This window comes from Mustelus asterias, chromosome 10, assembly GCF_964213995.1.
Source record: "Mustelus asterias chromosome 10, sMusAst1.hap1.1, whole genome shotgun sequence".
Classification (NCBI taxonomy): Eukaryota; Metazoa; Chordata; class Chondrichthyes; order Carcharhiniformes; family Triakidae; genus Mustelus; species Mustelus asterias.
Window position 1 is genome coordinate 94,382,228 of NC_135810.1, and position 14,795 is coordinate 94,397,022.

General features: G+C 41.9%; 1 protein-coding gene across 2 annotated transcripts in view; it reads left to right on the forward strand.

Moving 5' to 3' along the window:
- The window catches only part of LOC144499778 (protein furry homolog), a 302,728-nt gene that overhangs the window by 237,424 nt on the left and 50,509 nt on the right, over positions 1-14,795 (forward strand). For both annotated transcript variants that reach the window (XM_078222227.1, XM_078222228.1), the window contains exons 45-50: positions 624-721; positions 819-989; positions 7,933-8,073; positions 10,587-10,766; positions 14,080-14,241; positions 14,409-14,483. In XM_078222227.1, coding sequence (XP_078078353.1) covers positions 624-721; positions 819-989; positions 7,933-8,073; positions 10,587-10,766; positions 14,080-14,241; positions 14,409-14,483 — 827 coding nt within the window. The remainder of the gene's footprint in view (positions 1-623; positions 722-818; positions 990-7,932; positions 8,074-10,586; positions 10,767-14,079; positions 14,242-14,408; positions 14,484-14,795) is intronic.

Below are 14,795 nucleotides of genomic sequence, written 5' to 3' on the forward strand. Positions count from 1 at the left end.
CTCAAATACTATAATATTCTTATGAAAGTACTTCTTCACAAAGACGACTACAAAGATTTAGAACTTCCCAAAAATCACAAATTTAAGCAGGAATTGTAAATTGGTTAAAAGAGTGTAAAAAGCAATGAGATTGTTCTATTATCTCTGACAGTAACTTCATGGAACTTTGCTTTTGCAATCTATTACCCCTTCTGATGTAAGTTTTATGAGATAGATAATTGTATTGATAAAGTAGATCTTATTTTTATTTTATTTGCACATATAATAGACAATTGAGACTTGAATAAATGTTAAATAATACATGTCAATACAATGACAACACAAAGAGAAAATACAACAAGTGGAACAGATCCATCACAGAATCTTACTTATTATGTTTATATATTTCATATGAAGCATAAAATACAAAAATGAGAAATGACAAAGATCTGATGAAGTGACCCCATTAAGCTGTGCAAATGCACGACTGCCTCACAGGCTGTGTTCAGAGAAATAATGCATGTGCATGGCAGTACAAAAAATTAAAGGGATTTAATAGGAAGAGCTCAAGAAGAAATTACCTTCAGCAATTGTTCAGAATGCAGTAGTAGTTCAACTATCTTTTCATTATTTGGCTATTTCAGGATTCCCCTTGAATGTTCTCTGCCTGCTTCCACATTTGATTCAACACTTTGATAACCCTACCCAGTTCTGCAAGGATTCTGCAGATCGCATAGCCCAGGTTTGTGCTTTTGATAGTATATTTAGCAAGCAGATTTATTTTAACAATCATGTTTTAAAACCTAAACATGCAATATTTTTGTGTACTTCCCTATTAGGTCTGTTTAGAAGAAAAGAACCCCAAGCTTTCCAACTTAGCACATGTAATGACCTTGTATAAGAACCACAGCTATACACGAGATTGTGCTACATGGGTTAATGTTGTTTGCCGTTATCTTCATGAGTCCTTCGCTGAAATCACTTTAAACCTTGTTACATATCTGGCAGAGGTGTGTGTAATATATATATTTTGTTATTCATATTTTCATTTCTTCAGATGTACATCATTCAGTATTGTAATCAGGATTTGTTTTACTTGAAAGTAAAACTGAAGAAGCTATGAACATACAGCAAAATTGACAGTAAAATCATTGTACTCTTCTTTAAAACAGTTCTGAAGACAACTCTATCTGTCTCTTCACAAAAGCATTGATTGACCTACTGCATTTCCACTACTTGGTATTTTTGTTTCAGATTTGCAGCATTTTCTCTTTATTTATTATAAATAATAATAAGTAGTAAATCGTGCTGCTCCAACCTGAATTGATCACAATTTGGCAGGTTTCGATTAATTTATGGAACGCCCAAATTTAGTCAGGTTTGGTAGTTTGAGTTCAACTGCATCAAAGTTTTAAAATAATATAAAACAACCCTCACATCCTCTTATTCCCACACACTCCCCAGGCCTTATCCATGCCATCTCAGGCCCCCATCCATCACCTATTTCTCTTTAAAGAGAAACACTACTCATCTTATACTGAGGAATAAAACATGTGCAATTCATCAATGTTGTTTTAGCCAACATCCTGTTCTGATAGACTATATTGTATGATCAGTTACAAGCAGCACTTAAGACATGGGACGGAATTCTCCCATGTCCACACCGGTGGGTTCAATGTCAGGTGGGATGGGAGCATTCGGTGGGAGTCCAAAAATTGGTTTTACGCCAGCATGAATTTTCCACGGGATCTTCTGCTGCTACACACCATGGCAGATTGGAAAATCTGCTGAAGATTGGTGTGAAACTGCTTTGCATCCTGCTAAGGGATGCCAATGAAGTCCTGACTGGTATCTTCCACCCCACACCCAATTCTCCACGACGCCAATGGGAAAACACACCGGTCCAGAATATGTCTGGAACAACTTGGCAGGCAGAAGTCAGGTTTACCTTAACAATGCCTGGGGCTTGGCTCCGGAGTTCTGATGTAGGCCGCTAGTAATTCTGGACCCTGGAACATCACAGTAGTGGGTGAGGGGAACCATCTACAGGTGGATGTTCCTGATTTAGTGTCATCGAGGAGCTCCATCTTCCAGCCTCAGAGTGTTCCAGGGGATCCATTTTTTTTCTTCAACAGTGGGTCAGTGTTATTGGAGTCTTTAAATATGGCACCCATATAGTGCCATCATGCCCATCCCACTACGTAATATGGTGCTAAACCTCCAGGTACATAACTAATTAGGTCGGGGATGGAAAATATGATGTGGCTTCCCATTGGCCTTCACAGTGGGAAACACTCTCCATTCCCACCCCCACCACAAAACTGAGTCCCAGATGGGAGAATTCCATCCATAATGACATGGTAAGTTTATGCTATTTTTAATTTCAAAATGGTTTTATTCCTATTGGTTTAATGGGTAGTTGGTGTTCTGAACATAAAAAATAGATGCGTACATCTAACCTGTGACAGTCCTGTGATATCAAAGAAGTAAAGACTTGTGGTAATAGATATCCACTTATTCATAATAGGGAGAGAAGATTTTAGATGTGGGGAGAGGTTAGATAAACTCGGATTGTTTTCACTGGAAAGATGGAGACTGAGGGGTGGCCTGATAAAGGTCTACAAAATTATGAGAGGCATAGATGGAGTGGATAATCAGAGGCTTTCTCCCAGGGTCAAAAGGCCCACTACAAGAGGGCACAGATTTAAGCTGAGAAGTGATAAGTTTAGGGGAGACATGCGGGGAAAGTTTTTCACACAGAGGGTGATGAATGCCCAGAAAGCACTGCCAGTGGAATGCAGTGGCTCACACATATGGCCCCTCATATCTCTATGCTAATCTATGCCCTTGCCCATCTCCACAGTCCTTCATGCCTTCCATGCCAACTTATGTCCCCTCCCACCTCTGGCCCTTTATAGCCCCTATGCCAATTTAGTGCAAAAACATGCCCCCCCCCCCCCCCCACCCTTTACCCTGTCAACTCACCCAGTATTTACAAATGTTGAAATTAAATAAAATAGTTCCAAGTGTCTATTGCAGACTTAAATTTTTTATAAGCGTTCTCATTCATGAAAACCTATTTACTATATTTACATTACTTCAACTGCATTATCCCTTATAACAACAAACATTTCACACAAATGCAAAATTCATTAATAAGATCAAGTATTGAAATTCATAGTCCAATTTCAAAGAGTCCATAACCACTTGGAGCTGTCAATTAAACTGAAATGGCAGGCATAGAGTCACAGAATCACTACTGTGCAGAAGGAGGTCATTCGGCCCATCAAGTCTGCACCCACTCTCCTACAGAGCATCTTACTTAGGCCCACCTACAACCCTCTTTCTCTAACCCCACATGTTTATCCCGCTAATACCTGTAATGGGCACTAAGGCCGGAATTTTACTAGCACGCCTGCCCTGATTCTCCGTTGGCCTCGGGCGGGATCATGTGAAACTTGGGCGGACATGCCAGTAAAATTCCATCCTAGGGTCCTGATTTTACTGGCATGCCTGCCCCAAAATCGGGGCGGGTGAGGCTCGGAGGACGGCATTCTCCGTTGGCCTCAGGCACGATCTTACGAGCCTCGGGCAGGCGTGCCAGTAAATTTCCTGCCTAAGGGTGGGGTTTTAACAGCCTCTCTTGTCCTGAAAGAGTAAAATCCCGCTCAAGGTCAACAGACCTTTCCATGTTCCACCCCTCGCCCGCTCCGATTCCCATGGCATGCAGCACAGTAAAATTCCAGCCTAAGAATCAATTTAGCATGGACAATCCACCGCACATCTTTGGACTGTGGGAGGAAACCAAAGCACCCAGAGGAAACCCACACAGACACGGGGAGAACGTGCAAAATCCACACAGGCAGTCATCCAAGGCCGGAATTGAACCTGGGTCCCTGGCGCTGTGAGGCAGCAGTGCTAACTACTGTGCCCTATTGTAATCTTACAATAATAATGAACAGTTGTGAAATCAGTCATGCAACACTAATCCAGTGGCCTTAAGACTTGTGTCTACAAACAGAGGGAAATAGCAAGCAATTGTTCTTGTAAACTCCAGATAGAGTCATAGAGGTTTACAGCATGGAAATAGGCCCTTCGGCCCAACTTGTCCATGCCGCCCTTTTTAAAACCCCTAAACTAATCCCAATTGCCTGCATTTGGCCCACATCCCTCTATACCCATCGTCCTCATGTAACGATCTAAATGCTTTTTAAAAGATAAAATTGTACCCGCCTCTACTACTACCTCTGGCAGCTTGTTCCAGACACTCACCACCCTCTGTGTGAAAAAATTGCCCCTCTTCACCTTAAACCTATGCCCTCTAGTTTTAGACTCCCCTACCTTTGGGAAAAGATATTGACTATCTACCTTGTCCATGCGTCTCATTATTTTATAGACCTCTATAAGGTCACCCCTCAGCCTCCTACGATCCAGAGAAAAAAGTCCCAGTCTATTCAGCCTCTCCTTATAACTCAATCCATCAAGTCCCGGTAGCATCCTAGTAAATCTTTTCTGCACTCTTTCTAGTTTAATAATACCCTTTCTATAATAGGGTGACCAGAATTGCACACAGTATTCCAAGTGTGGCCTTACCAATGTCTTGTACAACTTCAACAAGACGTCCCAACTCCCGTATTCAATGTTCTGACCGATGAAACCAAGCATGCCGAATGCCTTCTTCACCACTCTGTCCACCTGTGACTCCACTTTCAAGGAGCTATGAACATGTACCAGTAGAACTCTTTGTTCTGTAACTCTCCCCAACGCCCTACCATTACCTGAGTAAGTCCTGCCCTGGTTCAATCTACCAAAATGCATTACCTCGCATTTGTATAAATTAAACTCCATCTGTCATTTGTCAGCCGACTGGCCCAATTGATCAAGATCCCACTGCAATTGGAGATAACCTTCCTCACAGTCCACCATGCCACCAATCTTGGTGTCATCTGCAAACTTACTAACCATGCCCCCTATATTCTCATCCAAATCATTAGTATAAATGACAAATAACAGTGGGCCCAGCACTGATCCCTGAGGCACACCGCTGGTCACAGGCCCCCATCATAGAAATCATAGAAACCCTACAGTGCAGAAAGAGGCCATTTGGCCCATCGAGTCTGCACCGACCACAATCCCACCCAGGCCCTACCCCCATACACTTACCCACTAACCTCTCTAACCTATGCATCTCAGGACACTAAGGGGCAATTTTAGCATGGCCAATCAACCTCACCAGTTTGAAAAACAACTCTACAACCACTCTCTGGCTTCTGTCAAGAAGCCAATTTCGTATCCATTTAGATACCTCATTCTGGATCCCGTGAGATTTAACTTTATGCAACAACTTACCATGCGGTACCTTGTCAAAGGCCTTGCTAAAGTCCATGTAGACAACATCAACTGCACTGCCCTCATCTACCTTCTTGGTCACCCCTTCAAAAAACTCAATCAAATTTGTGAGACATGATTTTCCACTCACAAAGCCATGCTGACTGTCCCTAATCAGTCCTTGCATCTCTAAATGACTGTAGATCCTGTCTCTCAAAATACCTTCCAACAATTTACCCACCACAGATGTGAGGCTCACTGGCCTGTAGTTCCCAGGCTTTTCCCTGCAGCCCTTTTTAAACAAAGGCACAACATTTGCCACTCTCCAATCTTTAGGCACCTCACCCGTGACTATCGATGATTCAAATATCTCGGCTCGGGGACCCGCAATTTCCTCCCTAGCCCCCCACAACGTCCTGGGATATACCTCATCAGGTCCCGCAGATTTTTCTACCTTGATGCGCTTTAAGACTTCCAGCACCTGCTTCTCTGTAATATGTACACTCCTCAAGACATCAATATTTAATTCCCCAAGTTCCCTAACATCCATGCTTTTCTCAACAGTAAATACTGATGAGAAATATTCATTTAGGATCTCACCCATCTCTTGTGGATCTGCACATAGATTACCTTGTTGATCCTTAAGAAACCCTACTCTCTCCCTTGTTACTCTTTTGCCCTTTATGTATTTGTAGAAGCTCTTTGGATTCTCCTTTGCCTTATCTGCCAAAACAATTTTGTGTCCCCTTTTTGCCCTCCTGATTTCTCTCTTAACTCTACTCCTACACCCCCTATACTCTTCAAGGGATTCACTTGATCCCAGCTGCCTATGCATGCCATGTGCCTCTTTCTTCTTCTTGACCAGGGCCTCAATATCCCGAGTCATCCAGGGTTCCCGACTTCTGCCACCCTTGCCCTTCACTCTAAGAGGAATGTGTTTACCCTGAACCCTGGTTAACACACTTTTGAAAGCATGCCACTTACCAGACGTCCCTTTTCCTTCCCACAGACTCCCCCAATTAACTTTTGAAAGTTCCTGCCTGATACCATCAAAATTGGCCTTGCCCCAATTTTGAATATTATCTTTTGGGACAGACCTATCATTCTCCATGGCTATCTTAAAACTAATAGAATTATGGTCACTGGTCCCAAAGTGATCCCTCAATAGTTTTTTCAGAGAGTTTTAAATGCCCAGTCTATTCAGCCTCTCCTTATAACTCAATCCATCAAGTCCCGATAGCATCCTAGTAAATCTTGACGTCTCCACTTGACAGTTTACCCCGACATTTTTGACGGTTTCAAGAACTTCACAGTTCCAATGAGTTCAGGTACTTTGTCCACATACTCATTCCCACTTTTAAAATTCCCAAAGGTCACCTGACCAACCCAAAGGTGCCCTGGGACCATATCCAAAAATACTTCCTTTTATATTGAAACAAATCCAGAAAGTTTAAACCTACTCCTATTAGTTTAAGAGAAAAGCAAATTACTGCGGACGCTGGAATCTGAAACAAAAACAGAAAATGCTGAAAAATCTCAGCAGGTCTGATAGCACCCATAGAAAGAGAATAGAGCTAACGTTTCGAGTCTGGATGACTCGGCACATGCCCAACCATGCACTTCCTGCATCCGCACCTACCCCATTGGCACGTCATGCCACCCATGACAAGGTATGTCCCCCAAACAACCCCTATGTCTGCACAAGCCCCCCCTGACCAAGATATATCCCCTGTTCTCACTCATACCCGATGGCTCTTCATGCCCTCCCCATGCAAAAGTGTGAACCTAGTCATCCCCCAGTTCCCCTAATGCCAGATTATGACATTTGCATGGGAAGGAAATCTGCCATCCTTATTCGGTCTGACCCTTATGTGACACCATACCCACAGCTACCTTCTGAAATGCCGAGCAAGCCACTAGGTTCAAGGACAATGATGGGCTCATATCCCATGAAAGAATTAAAAACTGCAAGTACTTGAAGCCTTACAGCATAGATCAGAGAGCCAGAGCTGTCAGTCATATTTTCCCTGGGGCTTAGGTGTTTTAATACTCTAATGGATATCTGGACTCGAACAAGAATACATAACGAGACTTGGCTGAGAGTGCAGAATGCCTTTAGTTTGTTGGAGTGCCTGAGTCCTGGGGAAATTGCTAGACTGACATCTCACTCCCACCCTGATCTATGCTGTCAATTTCACTTTAATCATAGAAGTTAAAGAGGGGGAATAAGTCACCATAGGGATTGTTTGTGGAGTTTGCCTTGGCATGGGGGTATGTGGAGACAAGATGGTTATTTGGGATGCAAAACTTGGCATGGGGCGATAGGGGGTGGGTGAGGAGGATAAGGGGCCATTTGAAAATCCAGCCCAGAATTCAGAGTCCAGATTTAGTGTTTGAGAATTATGGGCCTCTAAATCCTTGGTCTAAATTTACTCAGTGAGTGTTTAATAAAAATGTTTTGAGTTTATTCAGGAAATGTAAATGAGTAATATAAGTAGATTTAATGTTTATATGCATTTAATTATTCAGTTTTGGCTGTACTCAGCATTCATTTACATTGGCTTAATGATATGAAGGTTAAATCAACTTTGCAACGAGCTAATAAATACACTTCTGACCTAATAGTTGTTGGATAAAGGCCTCCCCAGCATGCAACAGTCTTTGCTGCAGATCATTCACAGCCTTCTAAGCCATGTAGACTTATCATCTATACCTGTTAAACAACTTAACATGGAAGTCCTGAAGATCATTGAAAAATTCATTCAGGTAAAATATTGACCTCAAAAACAGTTACGGTTTTTGCTTTGCTGTTGCTATTCGGGTTAGTTACTGAAATCAGCATTGTTGGTTTTCCATGTAGTGAAAAAGACTCACTAACACGAGCAATCTGGTGTTACTTTAATACTTCACTACTTCACATTTAAGAGCTTATCAATGCTGTTAACATGGATTTTATGCTGTTTTCCATTGGTTACTATAAATTATTCATTAGTGGGCAATGTCACTAAACTGAATTAAAGTATTGGATTTGAATTTCCTCCTTGCACAATGGCAATGAATCATAGAATCCCTACAGTGCAGAAGGAGGCCATTTGGCCCATCGAGTCTGCACCAACCACAATTCTACCAGGCACAACCCCACAGATTTATTCTGCTAATCCCCTGACACAAGGGTCAATTTAACATGGCAAATCAACCGAAACCGCACATCTTTGGACTGTGGGAGGAAACTGGAGCACCCGGAGGAAACCCACGCAGACATGGGGAGAACGTGCAAACTCCACATAGACAGTGACCCAGGCTGGAACTGAACCCCGGTCCCTGGCACTGTGAGGCAGCAGTGCTAACCACTGTGCCACCGTGCCGCCCATAATCCTCAGTAGGGTGGGACTTCTGACTTCTATCCTACCTGGTATTTGCACAACCCTCGTTCAGTTTCTAGAACAGGATCATTTACATACTTCAGGTAGATACCTGCACCATTTACAGTGATCACCCCAGACTGAGGAAGGAAATTCACTGCTGAGCATTCCCATGTACTTGGGCCCAGCAGTTTCACGGGATTACATACAATATACAATGCAGAAACAAGCCATTTGGCCCAATCTGTCATGCAGGTGTTCATGCTGAAATGATTTAAAGATAAAAGTATCCTTTAAAAAAGTCTCTATCATCAATTGTGGTCAGAAATTGGCTTTTTAAATTTAAATGCCTACCAGAATTCAAACTCAACTTGCAGAGTGCTCCAGGATTCAAAAATAGTTGACTGTACCTATATCACTAGGTAAAAGGTAAAGTCACCATAGCCTCAGATGACCATAGGCTGCTCTCCCCCTCAAAGGGGAGAGCTAACTGGTGGCAATCTGACCTGAGGATCACCACACCTCAGGCAAGGGGCAAGGTTGAGATGGATAACATCAGCAGGTACAGGAAGTGAACTTGCGCATTACTCTGCATTGCAAACCAACCGTCCAGCTAACTGAGCTCACCAACCCCCAACCTTTATCACTATTGAACTCTTAAAAGGAGGGGCTCAATGGCTAGCAACTGGGCATGATGATTTTGCAATCTATGCACTAAAATTAGTGATATAAAATTAATCCCACATCTGGGATTAAGATTGCTGATCAAACAGAACTTTGTCATGCTCAAGCAGGTTTGAAATAGCCAAAATGGCAACAATGCTTTGCATATCATAGAACATTGCAAAAAGTAGAGGCAATTGACAGGTAATGGGTAGGTATCAGTGCAAAAGGAAAATAAGAAGGGGCAACAACATCTGCTTCCTAAGGAAGAGTATTAGTGGAAACACAAAAGCAGCAATGACACTTGATTGATGTCTTCTTCCTGTGAGTTTTGACACTTGGGCAGTTACGCAGCTGGCTTCTGGAAATTGGTGTAGCCTATGGTTGTCTGCCAGCATGTGGGATAGGAGGTTCAGCGAGGGTCTGGCGTTCTTTCGGGAGGGGAGGCATGCAGGAAAATACAGTACTCATGCTTCTCCGGGCCTTAAATGTTCTCTTTTAGTCCTGGATCCTTTTTTTTATAACTTTACCTGCCAGCAAGCCCTAGCAGGTTCGTCATTCACGTCAGCATTAATATAGTGGTTGGATTCCAATGATATCATTGGACTCTGATCTGCATATGTCTATGAGAATCCCACGGCCTTGGTCAGGCAGGTTGGCTGCCCATCAATTCAGGCAGATAAGTAACCCTATGCATTTTAACTGCAAGCCTGCACAGTTTCTCCTGGGAGCTAAATAAATCATGAGACGAAATCATCGGCCCCGTTTGCCGATTATTGGAATCCCAATGTCCCACTGATTGGGACATTTGACAAACACAGGATTCTCGACATGTGTCAATCTGTCACCATTCACCCAGCCTGCCCCAATCAGTTCCCCACCAGACCAGAGGGAACCCATTGATTATTCCAAACAGCTCATTTTAACGTAATTAGTGGATTTGAAACCCAATTTAAAGTCCTCCCACCATTTACCCGCCTCCCCAGCAGAATCTGCATCGGGCGGGCTCTGATGCAACTTATTAGCATCGTGGACCCAGCGCGTTGGACTCCAAGGAAAGGGGTCAAGCCCCTCTGATGCTGCCATTTAGAGGAAAATGTGGGGAAGAATCCACACCACAGCTTGATATGTGAGCAATAAATTGAAATGGGTAACCTGTCAATTTTTATACTAGTTTGAATTGCAGACCTCCGGATTCATCTGTAGTTAATTATAAATATTTGGAAGTAATTGATGTTAGCTCTACATTTACAGAGTGCTCACTGGAAGGAAGCCTTAAACATTCTGAAGCTCGTAGTCTATCGATCTGCAAGCCTGGTTTTGCCATCTTGTCAACATAGTGACCTGTCTCAAGTAGATATGCATCGAATGTGGAAAAATGCTTCGAAAGAGTTGCCAGGGAAGACACTGGAGTTTCATTTTGACATTTCTGAGGTATTTTTGTCCTTGAGCTACTCTTCTGACACCATATGTATCCAGTGCAAAGACTGCTTATTTTCATAACATCATGCAATTCTACCCTGCCTCAGCCCATCTGCTCCTGAAAATTCATCCATACCTTTGTCAACTGCAGACCCAACTATTCCAATACTTTTCCTGTTGGCCATCCATTCCCAAACCTCCATAAACACATTCAAAACTTGTCTTCTTATTGAACTACATTAACTCTAGTCCCTAAAATCTTCAATTTTAACATTTTCATCCTTGTGTATAAAGCATTTCCATTTCCCACCCCAGCAATCTTGAGATCTTTCTGAGTGAAATTAGCAGTTAGTGCTGATTAAGAACAATTTTGCACCGTGGGCCAATGGTCAGTGGAACAGGATTAAGATTACCTAGACACATTTTAAGATTTGCTGTATTTAATTAATCTTACTTCTTACTAAAGAAGACAAAATTATATTGATCGTAAATGGTGGCTTAGCATTGATGTCACTGGACTAGTAATCCAGAACCAGGATAATTCTCAGGGTTATAGGTTCAAATTTCACCTTGGCATCTGATTAATAAATCTGGAAAATAAAGCTAGTCTCAGTACTGGTGACCATGACAACTACTATGTAAAAACCCATCTTGTTCATTAATACCCCTTCGGGAGGGAAATATGTCATTCTTGTCCAGCCTGGCCTATATGTGGCTCCAGACCTATAGAAATGTGGTTACATAGAACAGTACAGCACAGAACAGGCCCTTCGGCCCACGATGTTGTGCCGAGGTTTATCTGAAACCAAGATCAAGCTATCCCACTCCCTATCATCCTGGTGCGCTCCATGTGCCTATCCAATAACCGCTTAAATGTTCCTAAAGTGTCTGACTCCACTATCACTGCAGGCAGTCCATTCCACACCCCAACCACTCTCTGCGTAAAGAACCTACCTCTGATATCCTTCCTATATCTCCCACCACGAACCCTATAGTTATGCCCCCTTGTAATAGCTCCATCCACCCGAGGAAATAGTCTTTGAACGTTCACTCTATCTATCCCCTTCATCATTTTATAAACCTCTATTAAGTCTCCCCTCAGCCTCCTCCGTTCCAGAGAGAACAGCCCTAGCTCCCTCAACCTTTCCTCATAAGACCTACCCTCCAAACCAGGCAGCATCCTGGTAAATCTCCTCTGCACTCTTTCCAGCGCTTCCACATCCTTCTTATAGTGAGGTGACCAGAACTGCACACAATATTCCAAATGTGGTCTCACCAAGGTCCTGTACAGTTGCAGCATAACCCCACGGCTCTTAAACTCCAACCCCCTGTTAATAAAAGCTAACACACTATAGGCCTTCTTCACAGCTCTACCCACTTGAGTGGCAACCTTTAGAGATCTGTGGATATGGACCCCAAGATCTCTCTGTTCCTCCACAGTCTTCAGAACCCTACCTTTGACCCTGTAATCCACATTTAAATTAGTCCTACCAAAATGAATCACCTCACATTTATCAGGGTTAAACTCCATTTGCCATTTTTCAGCCCAGCTTTGCATCCTATCTATGTCTCTTTGCAGCCTACAACAGCCCTCCACCTCATCCACTACTCCACCAATCTTGGTGTCATCAGCAAATTTACTGATCCACCCTTCAGCCCCCTCCTCTAAGTCATTAATAAAAATCACAAAGAGCAGAGGACCAAGCACTGATCCCTGTGGCACTCCGCTAGCAACCTGCCTCCAATCCGAAAATTTTCCTTCCACCACCACCCTCTGTCTTCGATCAGACAGCCAGTTACCTATCCAATCGGCCAACTTTCCCTCTATCCCACACCTCCTCACTTTCATCATAAGCCGACCATGGGGGACCTTATCAAACGCCTGACTAAAATCCATGTATATGACATCAACTGCCCTATCTTCATCAACACACTTAGTTACCTCCTCAAAAAATTCTGTCAAATTTGTGAGGCACGACTTGCCCTTCACGAATCCGTGCTGACTATCCCGGATTAATCCGCATCTTTCTAAATGGTCGTAAATCCCATCTCTAAGGACCTTTTCCATCAATTTACCAACCACCGAAGTAAGACTAACCGGTCTATAATTACCAGGGTCATTTCTATTCCCTTTCTTAAACAGAGGAACAACATTCGCCATTCTCCAGTCCTCTGGCACCATCCCCGTGGACAGCGAGGACCCAAAGATCAAAGCCAAAGGCTCTGCAATCTCATCCCTTGCCTCCCAAAGAATCCTAGGATACATTTCATCAGGCCCAGGGGACTTATCGACCTTCAGTTTATTCAAAACTGCCAGGACATCCTCCCTCCGAACATCTATTTCCTCCAGCCTATTAGCCTGTAACACCTTCTCTTCCTCAAAAACATGGCCCCTCTCCTTGGTGAACACTGAAGAAAAGTATTCATTCATCACCATAAATGGTTAACCATAAATGGTTAATTTTTAAATGCCCTCTGAAATGGCCAAGCAAGTTACACAGCTCAAGAAGAATTAGATATGGACAACAAAATCTGGCCTTCCTGTTCTCCTCATACCATGAAAGAATTAAGAAAAAAAAATTATATAGTTTATCTGAGAGGAAAAAACCAAACTGAATGGAGGAAAAAAACAAACTTTTGTCAAGCTTCTTTCTATGGATCCATGGTACATGGAAAACATCTATTGCTGTATATAATCAATACAATGAGCTAACTAACTACAGTAGAAAGTTTTAAAAACAAAACTGAATATATACATATATAATTTCATAAAATACACCTATTAGAAGCTTTTCAAATGTTAGTTTTATGGATTTTATTTTTAACTGAAATTATTCGGTACCATCGTCATAGATCCTATTACTTCCAAATTACATCAATGCATCGAGTAAATTTGGTCCCTAATTTGATATTACTTTAGATCATGATACAGATCCCTTTTTATCAGTAATGAAAATTGTATTATTAACAAATCTAGTAAAATATTAAGCATTTACCTCTGAAAATAGTTTGAGCCTACAAATAAACACTGATGCTGTTATTAAATATTTGTGACTAATGCAATTTCCACCTCATACTTTATTAAGCTTTTAAAAAAATGATTATTTTCTGGCTCCTTCATGATTGATTATATTGTAAACAATTTAAACATTATCTGCTATCTGATGCTATAAAACACTGACAGAGATCGTGAATCTCCTGAAATTATTCTGTTGAGACGCAATTCTTATTTCGTTGATTACTTTTTAATGAATGCAGGAAATTAGAGTCAGTTGATTAATAATTTGTGGGATAAGGTTGTTATACAATTTTCTTTTTTTTTGAGACTCCTGTGATTGGAAGAAGTTATGATGATCTGCATGGTCCATCTGGGAGAGATGGAAAACCTAGGGCAATAGCCGTCACTCGAAGTACTTCATCGACCTCATCAGGCTCTAATTCAAATGTTTTAGTCCCTGTGAGCTGGAAGAGACCCCAATTCTCCCAGGTATGTATTAATTATGCTATTTATCATCTCCACTTTTAAATTCTGCTATAATTAAATCTAAGTGAAATGTTGCACAATATATACTGGTCACTTAAAAGCAAAGCATAGTGTATAAAGAGAAAGAATGGGTAAATTATGCTGTTTTAATTTTTTCATGTCTTCTACAGAAAAGAACACGAGAAAAATTGGTGAATGTTCTTACATTGTGCGGCCAGGATGTAGGCCTAACTAAAAATCCTTCTGTAAGTTGATGACCTTGTTTATGCAAGTAATTATTTAACCATAAGATAGTAATTTTTAAAGAAATTATAGACCAGACATAGAACATAGAAAAACTACAGCACAAACCGGCCCTTCGGCCCACAAGTTGCGCCGGTCATGTCCCTACCTACCTAGGCCTATATATAGGCTTACCTATAACAATTTTCATTAAGCTTGTTGAAAATCCTGCACCCCAGAGAAAACATTGCTTGATTGACAGCTCAGGCTCTCTGATCTCTGCTGTGTATTTCACAATACTTCTTTTCTTAACGTTAAGTGGTTACAAGGGATTG